Here is a 21,281-nt window from a genome sequence, read left to right as displayed (position 1 = left end):
GGAAAGTTATAGGCAGGTGAGAAGAAGTAAAAGGTCAGAGTGAGGAATGGAGGAAAAAGGGGGGGGGGGCACAGAATTTGTTTACTAGAGAGAGAAATTGATATTCATGCCATCAGGTTGGAGACTACCCAGATGGAATGTTGCTCCTTACATGAGGGTGGCCTCTTCTCGGCCATGGACTGATACATCAGGATGGGAATGGGATGGAAGTTAAAATGTTTGGCCGCCGGGAGGTCCCTCTTGTGGCGGATGGAGCAGAGGTGCTCGACGAAGTGATCCCCCAATTTACGACAGGTCTCACCAGTGTAGAGGAGACCACATTGGGAGCGCCGGACACAATAGACGAGCCCAGCATATTCACAGTTGCAGTGTTGCCTCACCTGGGAGGATAGTTTGGGGCCCTGAATGGAGGAGAGGGAGGAGGAGTGTGGGCAGGTGTAGTAACTCTGGCTGCTTTCAGGGATAAGTGTCAGGAGGGAGATTAGCGGGGAGGGATGAATGGACAAGGGAATTGCAGAGGGAGCGATCCCTGTGGAAAGTGGAGGGGGTGGGGGAAGATGTGTTTGGCGGTAGGATTCCTTTTGTGACGGTGGAAGTTGCGGAGGATAATGTGTTGTGTGCAGAGGCTGATGGGGGGGCGTGGTAGGTAAGTACACGAGGGACTCTATCGCTATTATGACGGTGGGAAGAAGGGGTGAGCAGGAGGACATCTCTGATCTCCTGGAATGAAAAGCTCCATCCTGGGAACAGATGCGGTGGAGGTGAAGAAAATGAGAAAAGGAAATAGCATTTTTACAGGAGATAAAGTGGAAAGAGGTACAGTCGAGATAGCTGTGGGAATCAGTAGGTTTATAAAAGATATCAGTTGACATTTTGTCTCCAGAGATGGAGACAGAGAGATTGAGAAAGAGGAGGGAGGTGTCAGAGATGGACCAAGTGAATTTAAGGTCAGGGTGGTAAGGTTGATGAAATTGACGAGCTCAGCATGGTGCATGAAGCAGCACCAATGCAGTTGTCAAAGTAGGAGCAAGGATCAAAGTCGGCACACAATTCAATGTCACTGTTAACCCAAGTTTTAATACCATACAAGTTCGCATTATACAAGAGGCTTACTTCAAAGATGATTAGTTTGCCTTTGAAGATGGTCAAGAAGTGTCGAGGCTCCTTCCCCATAGTGACCCGAACCTGCACTGGTTTATTGCCAAACTTCTGGTCAACCTGGACCGCATGAAAGGCTGAGGCAGCTAGTTCATCTTGGGTGGCATGACGTCCCTAAGAACAGAATCACTAACATGGTTAAAGATGCTCATAACCAGAGTCATTTCTAACCATATTGGACCACTATTCTGGTACACTGAATGGGAGCCACATGAAGCAGTAATGCCCCTAGTAGACTGAAGAGCTGGGAGAAAGCTATTAAAGAATTACTGGGGTGGTTTTCACCCCTAAACTTTCAGGTTCTGAGTCAGACTTTTAAACAATTTCCATGAGCAAACAGGAACTGGCACTGCTCACCTTTGAATGATATTAGACACCTGGCAAACGTATAATGTACAAAGAATTAATTGAGGAAGCCAGTCTGAGCACTTCCAATGGTTATTGATAAACCTTGAAATTATTGTGAAATAATATTATGCACAAATTGGGCAGAAAAATTGTGCAGAATGGGTCCAGTTTCTAGGCATGTGTGTCTAACTGCTCAGTCTAGAAAAAGTACAATATTTTTCAATTATGTCAGACTGTTGGTCACATCTTCTCATGAAGAAATGGTTGTATAGCTGACCTCAGACCTGAGGTGTTTTACCTCAAGTGACCAGTTTTCAAGGGGTGTCCACACATCAAAAGGTTCTGGATGTCTGATGTAGTAGCACTTGAAACAAATTCACCATTATAAATTTAGCAGTCAATTACTAGACAGCAAGATCCTATAATAGCAATGTCAATGAGCAGATTGTGTGCTTTTGTGAAATTGGAGGAAAAATAATATTGAGCATGATGATGAGTGAACTTTTCTGCGCTTCTTCAAGATGATTCCCTGGCATCTTTCAAATCCACCCAAGTGGTGGGGGGAGGGGCTTAACATCTCATCAGAAAGATGGTGTCGATAACTGTGCTGTACGTCCTCAGTAACCCACTGGGAGTCTCGGCCTACAGCTTAGGCTCAAGTTTGTTGAGTATGACCTGAAATCTTGAAGCTTCTAGAAAACATGCTACCTACTCGGCTATGACTCATACCTTGTACTTTCTTCACGCTTATGATTTTGTTTGTTAAAATGACACCAATGGCTCCAACAACTCTCCTCACATCTTTAATATTCATGTGCAATATCTGTATGAATGGTTATGGGTCTGGTAATCTAAAGACCAGAGTTCAAATCCCACCAGGACAGCTATGGAATTTAAAGTCAATAATCTGGAACCTGGTTTTAGTAACAATGACCACAAAACTACCAGAATGTTGCAAAAACCCTTAAATGTCTGCCAACCTTACCCAGTCTGACCCAAGTGTGACTGCACGCCCATCCCATATGGTTGGCTTTTAAATGGCCACAAAAGTGAACCATAAATCATGTTGTACCTGTACTATCATCACTAATTGACAAATATATTCAAGTTATTGTTTCCCATTACAAAAGAATTTGGGTACATGGATGAAATACAGAAGCTTGGCATCCTGAAAATGTGTGGGTTGCAAAAACAAAATGAAGTGAGTAGGCAGACTTAGCTTAGCTCCAGTCTCAGTTGGAATTCTACTGTAGTGGGGTTTATGATATGTCTTTGTGTCCTCTTCAGACAGCAATACCTGCCAAATATAGAGGATAAAATGCTCCTTCCTGTTCACCAGATACGTGTACAGGAGCAGGTAGCAGTCACCTCCGTAGAAAAATCCGTATGTCTTTGGGTCCACAGGAACCAGTTTAAGGTTCTCCACTCTCCAAACCTGCAATGAGAATCCATAATCAAAAGAACAAGCCAGAGTTCATCAATGCTAACAATGCAGAGGGTGAATTCCTGCAATACATACAAGATTAGATGAACATTTGTAATGGCACAGGAAATCGTTTGGCCCATTTAGCCTATGCCAGCTCCCAGCAGAACAGTTCTACCAATCTCACTCCCACCCCTTTTGTTATTCTTCTGTGTATCCCTTTACATACCCACCAATTTCTCCCAAATTAGTTTTTCAATTGCCAGCAATTTACAGCAGTCAATTAACCCAGAAGCTTATTTTGAGGATGCGTGAAGGAACTGAAGCAGAGGAATTTCACGCAGTCATAGAAAACATGCAAACTCCACATAGACAGCACCCAAGGTCAGCATCAAGCCGGGGTCGCTGGAACTGGGGCATTAAGGAGACTATTTCTTATAGCAATCCTCTCAATTTCTTTCCCTCAGTTATTTCAGGATTCAAGATGTTTATTGTCATTCTTCGGTACACGAGTGTAAAGGAGAACAAAATGATTGTTACTCCAGATCCAATGCAGCATAAAAAACACACAGTAAGTATAAAGAGCACAATAAAAAAAAACACAATAAATATAAATATAAAAGCAACCCTATAAAGCACAATGTACAAATAACTGCTATATGGACAGACGGATTGTATGTACATGCAGGAGATGTGGATGTAGTGGTGGTGGAGGTTGGCCCTGACAGCTTGGGGGAAGTAAATGTTTTTGAGTCTAGTGATCTTGTAACCTCTTACGTTCCTTTCAACTCCCTTTGGATTTTTAATAATAAGATCTAATAGAGGAAATAGCTAAGCAAAGTTAGCACAGGTGGAATTGGGGTCAAGATTGAAAATCTGTTAATAATATATAAAAAATAAGGATTAGAAACAAATGAGTCTTTCTCAGGTTGCCAATCAGTGATGTATCACAAGGATGTCACCTGTATCAGTGATTTGGCAAAGGGAGCCAGATAAGACATTTGAAATTTAGTGATAACACAAAATTAGGTGGGAATGTAAAGAGGCTTCTAGGAGATATAGACCAGATAAGAGAATGGACATGACAGATGGAGTGCAATATGGAAAAAAAGTGAGAGTTCATTCACTTTAGCAGAAAAATGGCTCCAAGACCTTGTCCTCAATATCTCCTTGTGCAACTGGATTCTCGACTTCCTCACTTGCAGACCCCAGTCAGCTTGGATTGACAATGACATCTCCATGATCTCCATCAGCACAGGAGCACCACAGGGATGTGTGCTTAGCCCCCTGCTCTACTCACTTTACACTTATGACTGTGAGGCTAAGCACAGCTCCAATGCCATATTTAACTCTGCTGATTGTTGTTGGCCAAATCAAAGCTGGTCATGAATCGGCATGTAGGAGGGAGATTGAAAATCTGGTTGAATAGTGCCACAACAACAACCTCTCACTCAATGTCAGCAAGACCGAAAAAGGAACAAACTGGAGGTTCATGAGCCGGTCCTCATTAGGATATCCTTGGCATTGTCATATTTGAGGATTTGTCCTGGGACCAGCATGCAAGTTCCATTACAAAGTTGGCACAACAGTGCCATTACTTTCTTAGAAGTTTGCGCAGATGTGGCATGTCATCTAAAACTTTACAAACTTCTGTAGGTTCATAGTGGAGAGCATCCTGATTGGTTGCATCATGGCCTGGTATGGAAACACCAATGTTCAGGAGCAGAAAGGCCTGTATAAGACTTTTCTTGCGGCCGCCATTTTGTGAACTGTTTGGTGAATTAGTTCTTGCTCAGGGATAGCTTAATCGAAGCAACTGAACATGAACGCAAGGAGTTTATGCTAGTGATCTGCTAAACCTGAGATCATTCTCAGATAAGAACATAGAAAGACTACAGCACAATACACGCTCTTCGGCCCATAATGCTGTGCTGAACATGTACTTACTTTAGAAATTACTTAAGGTTACCTATAGCCTTCTATTTTTCCAAGCTCCATGAGTCTTTTAAGAAACTTCATTCAGAAGTCTCTTAAAAGATCCTATTGTATCCGCCTCCGCCGCTGGCAGCCCATTCCACACACTCACCACTCTCTGTGTAAAAAACTTACCCCGATATCCCCTCTGTACCGACTCCCCAGCACCTTAAACCTGTGTCCTCTTGTGGCAACCATTTCAGCCCTGGGAAAAAGCCTCTGACTATCCACACGATCAATGCCTCTCATCATCTTATACACCTCTATCAGGTCACCTCTCATCCTCCATCGCTCCAAGGAGAAAAGGCAGAGTTCACTCAACCTATTCTCGTAAGGCCTGCTCCCCAATCCAGAAGCTGTTTATTATGTAAAGTGGCAGGCTTGCAGAAAGATCAGCTTGTGATCTGGCCATCTGGGTCCAGAGTTTGGCTGACTTGGTTGGACTGGTTTGAACCAGTCTGAGTTGGAAAGAACAAATGAAACTACCAAGGTCACAAGGCTGGAGGCGTGAGCCATAAAGTAATACTGCTTGTGGCCTTGGGGCAGAACCAGTGAGAGGTTCACACAGGTCAGTCAAATGATCTTGACCAACAAAAGATGAGAGGGCATACAGGAGTGAGATGTACCAACTAGTTGAGTGGTGTCACAATAACAAGCTTAGCTTTGCTGAATGGTACACCTAGCACAAGGGATGAAGTGGCATACACCTGCTCCAATTTCTTATGTTCTTTGGTTTTGGCATCATCTCTTCACTGTTCCCATTCATTCCATTCTATCCATCAGTCCAACCATGTCTTCATTGGTTCATACCATCTATATACTTTCTGCCTCTCAGTATCCATACAGAATAATAACACTGTACCTCAGTTTTCCCCGTACCATCATCAACCATCCTCTCCTGAGATGCCACTTTTGAAATGGCATGCATTTGGGTGGCATCAAACTTCTGTTGGCTAATCTGGGCTGGAAAGGAAATAGAAGGTGTGAAAGATTAGCAATATCATGAACTCCTAAAGAGTAAAAAGACAAGGCCATTCACCCATTGATCTATAGCTTTACTTGGTCTATTTTCTTATTTCCATATTTGCCCCCACCTCACCCCAAAAGCCAAAGCTCTAGCACAGAGATGACATGGAATTTCTTCAGCCAGAGGATGGTGGATCTGTGGAATTCTTTGACACAGACAGTTGTGGATGCCGAGTAATTAGGTATATTTAAAGCAGAAGTTGATAGGTTCTTCATTAGTTAATGTGGGTTAAGGGGAGAGGACAAATGAATGGGATTGAGGGGGAAAATAAATCAGCCCAGCCCAATGGCCTATTTCTACCCCTATGTCTTATGAATGTGGAAGTTCCAAATTTCCTGAGAAGGTCTTACAATACATGGGAACTGCTCCAAAGTTACAGCCCTCCTGGAATCTGCTGTTCCAGTTTTACAGGCCAACAAACTTATCATTTCAAATTTCTTCCCCCCTCTGTACACAATTGCCACATCTTAGTGATTTGTGTAAACAGAGCTCAAATCTCTCTGGACCTTCACTTGGATTATAAAAGAACATATCTATCATCAGAAAAGACATAAAGGTTAATTCATCTTTCCACTTATTCCTGCCCCACAGCAAACAGTTCATACTATGGATACTCACCAACTTTACCAACTGTGTGTGTCTTCCCTAAACCCACTGTCTGCCCCTTCACTGTCCATTTCTTGAAGAGCTGTTTGAACATGGCTGACTCAGCCCCGTCATTGACCATCTCAATGCTAGTAGTGTTTGGGTATCCCTTCAACTTCATAAACTCCTGGGTGAGATTAAAGAATTCATCAATTCAGAGCAATATTGTTAAAAGTCATTAGTGAATAAAAACAAAAATTGCTGTATAAAATCATGAAGACCCATTTTCTTTAACCAAGAGCTCCAAAACTAGGGATGTACATTTAAACTAATTGGCAAAAAGATTAGAGGGGAAATCAGGGAACATTGCCCCCACCACTCAGTGGATGGTAGGTGTCTGGAAATTTCTTCCCAAGTGGGGTGGGTGGCACAAAGAGGGGCAGAAACCTTTATTACATTTAACTGTTGCCTGGATGTGTACTGCAGCTCTATGGATACAGACCAGGAAGGGGAGATCAGGCTGGGTAGCCCTCTGACTGACATAGATACAATAGGCCAGGTGGTCTCCTTTGCCATGAATTTTTATTTTGGATTCTGTAGGTCGATTTGATCATTTCTGAGCAGGTTTAGATGCACAGGAGATGCAACCAGACTTTTGCACTCAGCAGGCACAGGAGATGCAATGGCTTCCATCCAGTTGAGCGATGCTGACTCTGCCTCGACTTGCTCAAACCAGACACCAAGGCAACTGCAGACACGCTTTTATAAACAGAGCGTCACCAATATTTCTGATATTGGCCACCTGTGCTGAGAAGGAGCATGTGTCGACATTAAGCAGGGAAGGTTAAGGTTAGCTTGGGTTACGTGATTTTCCCATGGGCTTCCTCACTCGCTGTCCAGGTTCAATGTGGTGAATATGCAGAGAGGAGCTGCTGTCTGTCTACGAGTCAGACACAGCAACTAAAAGTTATCCCCTCTTCCGTCCACCTCCCCCCTCCACCCCTCTGAGGATCTAGATCAATCTGACACTCGAAACATAAAACAGACAACTGGATGTGCAGACATTGCAGGATGCTATTCTGAACCAGCAGACTTAAACACTTTAAACATCCCAGTGGCTGAGGATGCACAATCTAAAGGACCACAATTTCAAGAAAATAGTCCAAACTGCGATTTTCCATAACAAAGCTGCAACATCTGCATACACATCAAGAAATGAGAGACACAATAAAAATTGTGCTTATTTATTTACTTTTACCCCCCTGTGTAAATTCAGTTAGAGCAAATTTTATACTTGATCTCTAATTTTTGGGTAGTGGTTGGTCAATTGTGTAAGGGTGAATTTCTGTAACATTAGGGTTGCCTGTATTGGTCTTTTCCACCTGTGCAATCAATGATGCAATAACACTGATCATCAACTACAATGGCATCCATATCACTCACTGCACAGACCCGTTTTACCTCAGGCGAACACTGCACTGCGCTCTCTTACACATGTCATAAAAAGAAGGGAAGAGGTCTATAACTGAAAGATCATTCAGGTGCTTGCAAATATGAAAGGCAGGAGTACAGATACCCGTGATAGCCATTATAGGAACCACCATCCAAACCCTTCAGTCCATTTGATTGAAATTACCAGAGCTCCAGAGACTGCAGCTTGCTTTTCCTTCTTTGAAGCTCGTTTTCCTTTCCAGACATAAATCTTGGTTCCACCTTGATCGAGAATGAAGCAATCCTGGAAAACATTGAACAAGTTCACATTATTAAAATGCAAAAACTCAGTTAGAAGTAATATATCAAACCACAATATAAACAAAGGTCTAAAGGGAAAAAAGAGTCTAAATTTTCTCTAGTTTACTGTCATCTCTTAAGGTCAAAGCCCTGATAGTTTCAAGGCTGGAGGTGTTAAGCCTTGGCTAAAGACTTGTAACAAGTAGTTCAATAAATCAACAATTAGCAACAAATTCAATTCAATGAGCAATAAAGAGAGGAGCAGAAACAGAAGAGCCCTCCCGACAAACAGGTCCTCCCAGAGTTACGAACACCTAACTTACATACATTCAACCATTTGAGAGACCAGCAGGGTGGATTTGCCAGCTGCTGTAGGGCTGCAGGAATCTTCTACCCAGTGAAAACTCTGTCCTAGGCCTCATTTCCAACTAGCAAACTGTTTGGGTCGCGAACAGCTCACAGGAACGGAACGCGGTCATAACCTGGCGAGGAGCTGTATTGAAAATGCTCACTGCGTAGAGGCATCAGGAGGGCGTGCTGTATACTCACATTGTGATCCAGCATGTCCTGGACGAGAGGCCGTGTGGCAACTTCTGTGACCTTCATTTGTCCACAAGCATCTGAAACACTGAGTTATCAAGACAGCTTGATTTGGTTTTCAGACCTTTACTGTTTGTAGTTATCATTTTCTTTGAAGGCTATACTACACACACACACACACACCTTGAACAGAGAACGCTACAGCACAGTACGGGCCCTTAAGCTCAGGACATTGTGCCAACATCTTAACCTACTCCGAGATCAATCTAACCCTTCCCTCCCCCGTAGCCCTCCATTTTTCTATCATCCATGTGCCTATCTAAGAGTTTCTTAAATGCCCCAAATGTATCTGCCACCCTGGCAGAGCGTTCCACTCACCCACCACACTATGTAGAAAACCCTACCTCTGACATCCTCCCTATACTTTCCTCCAATTACCTTAAAATTGTGCCCTCTTGTATCAGCCATTTCTGCCCTGGGAAAAAATCTCTGACTATCCATTCTTATCTATCCCTCTTATCATCAAGTCACCACCCATCCTCCTTTGATCGAAAGAGAAAAGCCTGGGCTCACTCAACCTTTCCTCATAAAACAAGTTCTCTAATCCAGGCAGCATCCTGGTAAATCTCCTCTGAATTCTCTCTAAAGCTTTCACAAAATAATACAGCAATCCACAAACTCAGTTTGCCATAGAATGATAATAGATACATACTCCACACATCTACTAGCCAATACACAAAACATGCTCCATATAATGCTTCATATTCACTATTTAATATAAAACCCACTCCAATCTTACTGGTAGAGGGCAAGTTTGGCTTTCTGCTGCTGGTCTGCCATCTCATCAGGTAGCGAAGGGTTAATTGTCTTGGTCCTTTCCCCGAGAAACTTTACTAAAACTTTCATCAGCTCGGGAGATTTTGTCTCCTCATTGCCTTCGATTATTCCGATCCCTGCACGTCCACCTCGCTCTCGATCGCGAATGTCCTTAGCGAGTTGCATGCCCTATGGCAAGAACAAATGGAGTTCTAAAAACCATTAACTCGACTACTTTTTGTGAGGAGGCACTCTGCTTATGGTCTCTAGACATCCCAAAGTCCTTTACAATTGACATACTTTTTGCAGTGTAGCAACAGTTGTACAGTAGGAAGCACACCAGCCAAATGTTCAGAGCAAGCTCCCACAGACAATAGCTAGAGCATCTGTTTCATCATTGGTTGCGGGATATACAGTATTCTAGTCAGGGCATGAGGAGAATTCTACTTTTATTTGAAAGAGTGCCAGGCATCTTTTACATCCACCTAATGGGTGGAGGAAGACCTAGTTTAATCTCTGATCTCAAAGACAATGCAAGAAATGCATCTGTGGTTCTGCAACAAGAGTGCCAAATTTTGCGTTCTCGGCTATTGGAGCTGAAACTCGGAGGTGAGGGTGCCACTGAGTTAAGAGGCAAGGCATCTCATTACGCACAGAGGACGTTTGTCACAGACACAATTAACCAGATAATAAGGTCCCTCATTTGGCTTGCACTGACCAGAACAGTCATTCACTTCAACATGTCTACACCATTGTAATACAGCAGGATTTCTAGACAACTGAACTTTTAACCGTTCCATTCGATTACTCTCTGGCCCATTCCACTGAATGATGACTTTGCCGACATCTAGAAGAAAGACATCGCCCAAGCTGTAACTCTCCCAGCTCATTTTAACCTGAAAAACACAAAGCATGCGTTAGAATAGCTGTCACCCACCAGCAGACCCCAGTGCAAGGTCTATTATTACTCGTCATCAAATTCCAAGGTGTTCCCTCAGGCTTTGACCATTCTGGGGCATTTAAAACAGGCACCACAGAGTGTGTGGCAAACCAGGAGATCAGGACCCACCTCCTAATCTATGATACTGGGAAAGAACGTCACTCAATGGGCAGTTTGCAATCAGTAGAGACCTTTTCTCCAGCAACACTCTATGGTTGGAAAGGGAGTGCTGATGAAAAGGAGTTTCTATTTGTATCCCTATGTTTCTCTGAATGGATGAATTGAAAGCTTTGTTTCATAACATAGAGAACACACAGCAAGGTGAAACGATTGATCATAACAGGTGGACATCTCATATCACCACCGCCCCTCCGGTCGAGGAATATTTGAGTATCACTGAACGGCTGTATGTCTCTATATCTTTCCTTTGTTGTAAATATCCCTGGTCTTACAGGAAAGGGAGTGTGAATTTGCTTTGGTTTTGCATATATTTAAGATCAGTTCCATCGAGTCTGCTCTGCCATTCCATCGTGGCTCATTTATTTTCCTCCTCCAGCCTTTTCCCCGTAACTGATGACACCTTTACTAACCTATCAACCTCTGCTTTAAATACACCCAACAGCCGTCTGTGGCAGAGCATTCCACAGATTCACCACCCTCTGGCTAAAGACATTCCTCCTCACCTCCGTTCTATAGGGGTGTCCCTCAATTCTGAGGCTGTGTCCTCTTGTCCTGGACTTCCCCACTATAGGAAACATCCTCTACACACCCTCTCTATCTTGGCCTTTCAATATTCAATGAGACCCACCCCCCCATTCTTATTTACAGAACAATCAGACACTCCTCAGACATTAACCCTTTCATTCTGGGATCATTCTCGTGAACCTCCTCTGGGCCCTCTCCAATGCCAGCACATCTTTTCTCAGTTAAGGGCCCAAAACTACTCATGATACTCCAAGTGCAGTCTGACCAGTGCCTACAAAGCCTCAGCATTCCACCCTTGCTTTTATATTGCAAGGGTTTTATATCTCAAACTGAATGCTTAACGTTGCATTTGCCTTCCTTACCATCAACTCAATCTGCAAGTTAACCTTTAGGGAATACTGCCTCTGATCTCTGAATTTGTTCCCAACTAGAAAATAGTCTATGCCTTTATTCCTTCTATCAAAGTGCATGACCAGACACCTCCTGACACTATATTCCATCTGCCACTTCTTTGCCCATTCTCTGAATTTGTCTAAGTCCTTCTTCAGACTCCCTGCTTCCTCAACACTACGTGACCCTCATCTTTGTATTGTCCACAAACTTGGTCACAAAGCCATCAATTCCATCATCTAAATCATTGATATATAATGTAAAAAGAATTGGTCCCAACAGAGACTCCTTTGGATCACCACTAGTCACCGGCAGCCAATCAGAAAAGGCTCCCTTTATTCACAGACTTTCCCTCCCGCCAGTCAGCCAATCTTCTGTCCACGCTTGTATCTTTCCTGCATTACTATGGGCTCTTATCTTGTTTTGTAGCTTCATGCATGGCACCTTGTCAAAGACCTTCTGAAAGGTTGAGTTGAAAGATTTAGAAGGTTGAGGGACAATGTAATTGAGATGTTTCCATTCTTTCATCAAATTTCTTTGTTAAAAAAAGGAGTTGAAACCCAGAGACAATTTTCTCAAGTGGGGAAGTGTAGAACAAGGGGCGGATTAATGTTAAAATTGGAGCCAGCTAGTCCCGGAGTAGCAGGAGGCAGTGGCCACCATGATTTGTAGGGAGATGTATCGATCTCAGAGTGTCACTCTGTCAGATCAGGCTGCAGAAAATTAAAAGAGGCAACATACAGAACCTGAAACTTGCTCTGCTGTCCTGTTAGTTTGTAGCTGATCTCAACCTCAATATTATTTATCTTCTTTTGACCTATAGCTCTAGATAGCTTTGTTCATTAAAAATACATTGATCTCAACCCTGAAAGCTCCAGCAGTGACCCAGTATTTACTTCCACAACTCTCTCTCTACCACAGATATGGATCATTGGCCTTAAGCTGTGCTGGAGGTACATTCTTACCTCAGTAGCTGTGACATTCCTTTTCCCTTTCACATGGAGGAGACGCCGCACATCGTAAATGTTGGTTTCTACGTGCTTCATACCGGAGTTCACTCCTCCCTTCTTGTAACTGCAAGGAACAGGCACATTGTCATGGAAGTGTGGAGATGGGGGCAGCAGGGAGCTCAACACTGTATCTGCACGTTCACATGGTGCCTTCTGTAAAACTGGTGGGTCAACACGGTTGCAGAGGGTGTCAGAACATAGAGATAAAGGTAGGGTAAATGTTCAAAACCTCCCCTGTTTCACTGAGCTTCCAATTCAAATGGTGCAGAGAAAAGACGTAAAACTGGCCATTCATAATGTGATATACATTACCAGAACATGAAGAATTATTACAGTTCTATCATGACAGAGCCTGTCTCAGGCCCCTTGCGAGGTATAGAAGGATGTCAGCACCTACCTCCCTCTCACTATTATCATTCAAGCACAAAGGTCAGTTGCCAAAGCAAGAATTAATTTTACTCTCTAATTCAGAGGCATTTGTTGTCTTCCTCCCACTTCCACTTTCCTACTTTCAGATCCCAAGATTGCTTAACAGACTGTAGAAAAGGACAATGTTAGCACCTAATCCAAGGAAAGTCGGCAAATTACTTCCAAGTCACACAGTATCATGACTTGGAAACATGGTCTAACTTTCAACATTGGTGGACTTGTCCAACATCCACACAGAGGTCTTACACTGAGACTAAAGCAGTTCTAGAACAAAAGCCGTCACCACTCTAAAGATACTAGACACAGACAACAGAAACTGAATCATTTTATTGCCCGTATTGATTGTGGTTCGCTGCCAAGCATAAAACACAGGACAATACCATAACAGACAACACAATAACAACCAACAATTTACAAGACACTAGTGCAACCAGCCATGAGCAATTAACAATTAGCAGAACAGTCACATGTCCAAATGTCAATAATCAAACTTAAATAGATGTGAACATATGAACAGACTCAATAATTATCAACGGAACAAGGAGAACAGGAAAAATATTTAACGGATGTTGTTCAGGGACAGTTCGGGTATGACAACTGGGTGAGCTTTACGAGAAGGTGGATAGCTACAGGAAAAAAGCTTCAGAGATGATGTGTAATCCTGGTGGTGACGGACAACCCAACACCCTGACAACAATTTATATAAAATCTGCATGGAGGTTTAACATGGAGCCAGGAGCGGCATAATGCTGCCCTGGGACCTCTCAATGACTAACGAGGGCTGCACTGCTAGAAGCTTAGACAAAGGCTGGCTGTCCATCAAACCTCAGCATGTGTCTCAAGGACAACCAACAAGCATAGAATAGAACAGAGCCTTATTGTCTTTGCTGAAGGCAACAAGACAGACCATGCAATACAGATATTTACAATGCATGCAGTACGGCATAATTTTAAAAAATTCCCATATTTACATGAAACAAATGGCTTTGATAGTCCACGACACTAAAAGGCCATTGGCAAGCTGGTGTGTAGCATTATAACAGTCCTCAGGTAGAAGCTGTTTTTCAGTCTCACTGTCTTGGCAAAGATGTTTCTGAATCTCCTACCAAATGGCAGGAGACTGAACAGACAGTGTCTGGGATGGGATGGGTCTTTAATGATGTTTCGAGTGTGCCGCAGGCATCGAGAGTCGTAGATTGTCTCAAGTTCTGTAGTTGAGTCCCAGTGATGTGCTGAGCCGTCTTAGTCACCCACTGGAGTGCTGTGTGATCTGTCTTGCTGCAGCTGGAGTGCCACACTGTCATTCTGTATGTCAGTATCACACACTGCAATCTTTGAGGCAGATTAGCTCTCCTTGAACACCTCAGGTAATATTGCCACTTGTTGTGCCTTCCCTACTATTAAGATTGTGTTGATAGACTAAGAGAGCTCCTCGGCGATGTTCATCCCCAGAAACCTGAAACTGGAGACCTTTTCCACCACCATTTATGAATAGTGGGCTTTATCTGAGGCCTCTTACTTTCCTGAAGTCGAATTATCATTTCTTTTGTCTTCTTGAGGTTGAGTGATAGGTTGTGGTTCCTGCACCAATTGGACAGTTTCACCACCTCCCCTCTATCTGCAGATTTGTTATTGTTTGTGATTAGGCCAATCATGGTTCTGTCATCTGCAGATTTGATGACTGAGTTTGCAGCACGAGCAGGAGTGCAGTCACAGGTGAAGGGAGAGTAGGGAGGTGGCTCAGTTCACACCCCTGCGGGCACCAGGGTTCAGGGTTGGGGTGGGGGAGATTAATATGCACTTGCTCAGTTTCACATTCTGGGTACGATTAGTGAGGAAGTCCAAGATCCAATTACAGGTTGATCGGTCGAGACTTAGATTGCGGAGCTCAGCGGTCAGTCTGGTGTTAAAGACCGAACTGTAATCAATAAAAAGCATCCTGATGTCAGTGTCTTTGTGCTCCAGGTGTTCTGAGACAGTATGAAGTGTGATAGAAATGACATCTTCAGTTGATCTATTCGGCAAACTGATGCTGGCCCAAGGTAGCCAGGATTACATCCTTGATGTGGGACATGACCAGTCTTTCCAAGCACTTGGCAACTATGAGGGTGAGTGCCCCCAGACTGTAGTCATCCAGGCATATTGCAGCTCACATCTTGGGGATTGATATGATGGTTGCTGCTTTGAAGAACGCCTGAACCATAGCCTGGGACAGTGAGAGGTTTTAAATACCCATCAGAACTTCTGCCAGATGGTTGGCGCAGTCTGGGTACGCCATCCGGTCCCGCTGCTCTGCATGCACTGACATCACGGAGTACATACCTTACCTTATGCATGGGTCTCAAGAACAACCAACACTGAAAATGTTATGGAAGGAGACTGTAACTTAACATGAATAAACAGTTTCATTGATCTGTTAGCTCGATAAATACCATCCCATGTTGTTAGCTGAATCCAGCTGGCTGGTGCAAGAGGTGTTGTAGTTAACCACTGCGGGAGGTGGGGAAGAAGAATTTGTCCAGATGTTCTGCTCAAGCCCCCTCCAGCAATTCCACACATCTTGGGAACAGTGAGCAGAACTGGATCAGCTGGGGGTCACGCCCCACCCATGAGTGAATTGTCCCACACCTCTCATTGTTGAAGGTCACGTGTGACCTCTGGTTAGGTGGGTGAAGTGCACAGTGTCAACTAGTGCCTGAGGCGCCATAGTTCAACAAGGAATGAATGCACATGGTGGTGAGCGAGGAATAGCAAAAATCAATGATAAATGTCCGGGCATGACCGGGAAGAGTTGAAAGCGTAAGACAGCTCTTTCGTACGAGTAGCACAGGTATAACATTCAAGGACTAGAAGTTACTTGTGGATATACTTTGAGTCAATCCTGTAAGGAAGCTCAAATCCCAGCTTCTGTGGGTCTAAGATGACCTGGGATTCAGGATGGCTGGCGTTCCCTGTGAATGCTAAGCAACATATATCGGCCAGACGGGGAACCTGCGTCAAGGAGCGCAGGTGTATCCGCTTGGGTATCTGGAGAAATCGGCAGTAGCAGAACATTGCAATCGCAATGGCCATAGGATTGACTTTGACGGCACAGAACTACTGCGCCACACCAATGGCTTTTGGGACCGCCTGGTAAAGGAAGCCATTGAAATAAAACTAGAGAATAAGAATTTTAACAAAGATGAAGCTCTTGCTCTAGGTAAGAACTGGAATATGACTTTAAATAAGGTGGAACAATGGAAATCTGATTGGTTGAGGACTACCGATCAGGAGGGACGGACGACGGGAGTTGAGTACATATACTACTAGACTAGACGTGCCTAGGCTTCATCCCTGATGAAGATGGCAGAGTTTGTCATCAAAACGTCGATTAAAATTGACACTGGGACCCAGCTGGAAGCCCGAGAAGAGTTCATGCATTCCCTGTAGAAGTTTCACAAGCAATGTGTGCTTCAAATATTCAGCTTCAGGCTCAGTATTCTTCAAATATTGAGCACTATATTAAAAATAAAAAAGTGCAGGATGGAAAGAAGTGTTCCATTTTCCTTTCTGCAAATGCCGACTGGTTTGTTGAGTGTTTACAGCATTTCCTCTTTTTAGATAGATAGATAGATACTTTATTCATCCCCATGGGGAAATTCAAAATTTTTTCCAATGTCCCATACACTTGTTGTAGCAAAACTAATTACATACAATACTTAACTCAGTAAAAATATGATATGCATCTAAATCACTCTCTCAAAAAGCATTAATAATAGCTTTTAAAAAGTTCTTAAGTAGTTTACTTAAATACATTAAATACAATCAACCCCGGCACTTTAACATATCTTACTCCTGGCGGTTGAATTGTAAAGCCTAATGGCATTGGGGAGTATTGACCTCTTCATCCTGTCTGAGGAGCATTGCATCGATAGCAACCTGTCGCTGAAACTGCTTCTCTGTCTCTGGATGGTGCTATGTAGAGGATGTTCAGAGTTATCCATAATTGACCGTAGCCTACTCAGCGCCCTTCGCTCAGCTACCGATGTTATACTCTCCAGTACTTTGCCCACGACAGAGCTCGCCTTCCTTACCAGCTTATTAAGACGTGAGGCGTCCCTCTTCTTAATGCTGCCTCCCCAACACGCCACCACAAAGAAGAGGGCACTCTCCACAACTGACCTATAGAACATCTTCAGCATCTCACTACAGACATTGAATGACGCCAACCTTCTAAGGAAGTACAGTCGACTCTGTGCCTTCCTGCACAGGGCATCTGTGTTGGCAGTCCAGTCTAGCTTCTCGTCTAACTGTACTCCCAGATACTTGTAGGTCTTAACCTGCTCCACACATTCTCCATTAATGATCACTGGCTCCATATGAGGCCTAGATCTCCTAAAGTCCACCACCATCTCCTTGGTCTTGGTGATATTGAGACGCAGGTAGTTTGAGTTGCACCGTATCACAAAGTCCTGTATCAGTTTCCTATACTCCTCCTCCTGTCCATTCCTGACACACCCCACTATGGCCGTGTCGTCAGCGAACTTCTGCACATGGCAGGACTCCGAGTTATATTGGAAGTCCGATGTGTACAGGGTGAACAGGACCGGAGAGAGCACGGTCCCCTGCGGCGCTCCTGTGCTGCTGACCACCGTGTCAGACCTACAGTCTCCCAACCGCACATACTGAGGTCTATCTGTCAAGTAGTCCACTATCCAATCCACCATGTGAGAGTCTACTCCCATCTCCGTTAGTTTGTGCCTTAAGATCTTGGGCTGGATGGTGTTAAAGGCACTAGAGAAGTCCAGGAATGTACTATACTGAGCACTATACTCTGCATTCCCCTAATTATCAAGCCCCAAGTTCTCTGTCCTCCCATTCACAGACAAGAGAAAGGACTCACATGATCCCATTTTTGAAGTAACCCTTGAAGGTTTCTGACTCATGCCCCTGAACTTCTCGATGCTGCACTGGACTTCCATTGAGGTGGTCATCCAGATGTATGGTGTAGATCGCAGCCAGGCCCTGCTCATCCTGCGACGAGTGTAACCCGATCCAGAAATGGATATCACGACTTAAAGCACTGCCAACACTCTGGGTCTGCATGATGGATCAGAAAGAGACATTAGAGCAAAACGAGACCATTCAGCCCATCAAGTCTGCTCCACCATTCAACCATGGCTGATTTATTATCTCTCTCAACCCCATTCTCTTGCCATCTCCCTGTAACCTTTGACACCCTTTATCAGCCTCCGCTTTAAATATACCCAATAATGTGGCCTCCACAGCCACCTGTGCAATGAATTCCACAGATTTACCACCTTCTGGCTAAAGGAATTCCTCCTTATCTCTGTTCTAAAGGTACACCCTTCTATTCTGAGGCTGTGCCCTCTGATCCAAGACTCCCCCGCTATAGGAAACATCCTCTCCACGTCCACTCTATCTAGGGCTTTCAATATTCGATAGGTTTCAATGAGATCCCCTTCCGTTCTTCTCAGAAGAGAATACCAACGCTGTAATACCAGTTATATTTAAGCACATTTAATATAACAAATGCTTTTCAGAAACACAAGAGGGCAAAAATGACAATGCCACATAAGTAGTGTAGATGACCAAAAGGTCAGTCAAAGAGGCACATTTTGGGAAAAGGAGGTAGAGAGTGATAATAAGAGTGAAAAGGCTTTCTTTTTAAATAGAGCAATGTTTGACCAGGAGCCAAAGTAGGTCATTGAGCAAGGGTTTAATGGGACAGTGTGTTACACATGATTCAAAGGGTGTAGATGCAAGCTCAGACCTGTATGCCCTGCTACTAAGCTTCATTAATGCACTGCCCCAGAACCGGCCATTCAGCCCAACAGGTATACATGGGAGTTTATGCTCTGCATGACCTTCCTCCCACTTTATTACTTCTAAACTTCCCCCATGGTTATCTCGCTTCTCCTTAAAAGCACCTCTGCTCTTCACCTTGATCACTCCTTCACACCACCCTGTCATTTGCAGTCAAACGACGTTCCAACACCAGCTGGTTGATGAGGTCAGAAGCTAACATTCTGGCCAATTTCCTTCTCTAGTCCAGGGGCATGGAGACCAACCCCCAGCTCAAAAAATTAAACACAACAAACATTTTTTCAAAATGTTAGTCCTAACCTGAAGATCTTCAAACAGAACAACCCTCTCCCATCCCCATCAATATACCCAATAAACATGTGGGAAAACAACTGTCACATTGGTCTCAAAAAACTTTGTAAAACTTTGAAAGTTGCCTCACAGGTAGAAAGGGTAGTTAAGAAAGCTTATGGGGTGTTAGCTTTCATAAGTCAAGGGATAGAGTTTAAGAGTCACGATGTAATGATGCAGCTCTATAAAACTCTAGTTAGGCCACACTTGGAGTATTGTGTCCAGTTCTGGTCGCCTCACTATAGGAAGGATGTGGAAGCATTGGAAAGGGTACAGAAGAGATTTACCAGGATGCTGCATGGTTTAGAGAGTATGGATTATGATCAGAGATTAAGGGAGCTAGGGCTTTACTCTTTGGAGAGAAGGAGGATGAGAGGAGACATGATAGAGGTGTACAAGATATTAAGAGGAATAGACAGAGTGGACAGCCAGCACCTCTTCCCCAGGGCACCACTGCTCAGTACAAGAGGACATGGCTTTAAGGTAAGGGGAGGGAAGTTCAAGGGGGATATTAGAGGAAGGTTTTTCACTCAGAGAGTGGTTGGTGCGTGGAATGCACTGCCTGAGTCAGTGGTGGAGGCAGATACACTAGTGAAGTTTAAGAGACTACTAGACAGGTATATGGAGGAATTTAAGGTGGGGGGGGGGGTTATATGGGAGGCAGGGTTTGAGGGTCGGCACAACATTGTGGGCCAAAGGGCCTATAATGTGCTGTACTATTCTATGTTCTATGTGCTATAAGCCCATGCTGTGTTTGGCCTGGGTTTGCTCGATGGAACAGCTTTATTCTATAGCTATTCTACTCTTTGACTTCAATTTAGTTTACAATTCTTCTTTGTTCAGTTTATGTACCACATTAATGCAGAGTAGGGAGGCATTTATTATCTATCTAATCCACGCTACCCATGCCCGGGGAGTGTTTGACTGGGCAGCATAGAAGGAGCTTTACATTGTATCTAAGCCTTTTTTATTTGAATTTTCCCACCATTTATCTTTATTGGAAAAGCAGCAAGTAGGATTCCAAGTTTCAAAGCTAGGTATTTATTTTTAAACTGAGATGAACATGAAAATATTTCCCTATACACAGAATGGCAAAGATACGATTTTAATGTGCTGTCCTTGCTCTGGGAGTGTTTAGATGGAACAGTGCAAAGGATCGTAACTATGCATCTAACCTGTGATATTTCTACCCTGTGAGATATTGCATCCAAAAATTTGGAATATTTTTCATTCTCTATCACCAACTTCTATTGTTTTAATAGGCATAAAAAGCCAACTCTAAAATAGGTTTATTATTAATTCCATTTCTGATGAGAAGCCAGATCTTTAACTTACCGCCAGGAGGACGTAACAATCACCATCAAAAAAGTTCCCGTGAAACTTCTGAGGGACAGGCACCAACTCCATTTGCTGATAAAATTAAATAGATCTCATTTTAACAGAGAAAAGCAATACAACTAATTAAATAAAAGGCTGTAACGACATTAGATGTTCACTTCCAGTGTTTAACAAGGTCCGAAACAAATAACGTGCAATTGGCTTTAAATGTGTAGTTGGTCGAGGATTTTACTTTGCATTAATGTTTGTTGATCCCCAAAGAAGCCTTTACACAGATGTTTTTCCTCCAATGTGTCAAACTTACGCTAGCTTTACAGCTGCCGACTGAGAGGGTCAACACCCTTCGTTTGCTTATGAACCTCGGACTCAAAGTGACAACTAACCTCAATTCTCCAGATCAGGATCCCAGGAGTATCGGTGACAGCTTTAAAAACAGTTTCCAGTGACATGATAGCTCAGATCCGGCAAATCAGTAGTATTTCCTACAAAAGAAATGAGGCAGGCAGAGCCAGGGTTGACAACTCTGGTTGAGCGAATTTCTGGAAGTTTGGCAACATAAAACCCTGCCTCCTGCTACACCTTCCCTGCTCACCCAACATATCAGTCCACACTGAGCCCCAATCAGGAAGATTTTTCGTTACCTAACTGATGATTCTTCACTCTCAGCTAAACAATCTTTTCTCTACCTTCAATATTTTAAAATCTATATCT

The 21,281-nt window shown here is 43.5% G+C and overlaps 1 protein-coding gene across 5 annotated transcripts in view; it reads right to left on the bottom strand.

Annotated features, from left to right (window-relative positions):
• avil (advillin) overlaps positions 1-21,281 on the bottom strand; it is a 100,047-nt gene that overhangs the window by 39,227 nt on the left and 39,539 nt on the right. For 4 of the 5 annotated variants that reach the window (XM_073071353.1, XM_073071354.1, XM_073071356.1 and 1 more), the window contains 12 exons: positions 20,954-21,052; positions 20,568-20,642; positions 17,959-18,155; positions 12,603-12,711; positions 10,388-10,498; positions 9,586-9,791; positions 8,796-8,874; positions 8,152-8,250; positions 6,549-6,702; positions 5,766-5,866; positions 2,804-2,941; positions 1,114-1,272 (listed from right to left, as the gene is read on the bottom strand). In XM_073071353.1, coding sequence (XP_072927454.1) covers positions 1,114-1,272; positions 2,804-2,941; positions 5,766-5,866; positions 6,549-6,702; positions 8,152-8,250; positions 8,796-8,874; positions 9,586-9,791; positions 10,388-10,498; positions 12,603-12,711; positions 17,959-18,155; positions 20,568-20,642; positions 20,954-21,019 — 1,494 coding nt within the window. In that variant the 5' untranslated portion in view covers positions 21,020-21,052. The remainder of the gene's footprint in view (positions 1-1,113; positions 1,273-2,803; positions 2,942-5,765; positions 5,867-6,548; positions 6,703-8,151; positions 8,251-8,795; positions 8,875-9,585; positions 9,792-10,387; positions 10,499-12,602; positions 12,712-17,958; positions 18,156-20,567; positions 20,643-20,953; positions 21,053-21,281) is intronic. The other variant, XM_073071357.1, reaches the window with a different exon arrangement.

The sequence above is a fragment of the Hemitrygon akajei genome, chromosome 18, assembly GCF_048418815.1.
Source record: "Hemitrygon akajei chromosome 18, sHemAka1.3, whole genome shotgun sequence".
NCBI lineage: Eukaryota > Metazoa > Chordata > Chondrichthyes > Myliobatiformes > Dasyatidae > Hemitrygon > Hemitrygon akajei.
This window is presented reverse-complemented; position numbering and strand designations above follow the sequence as displayed.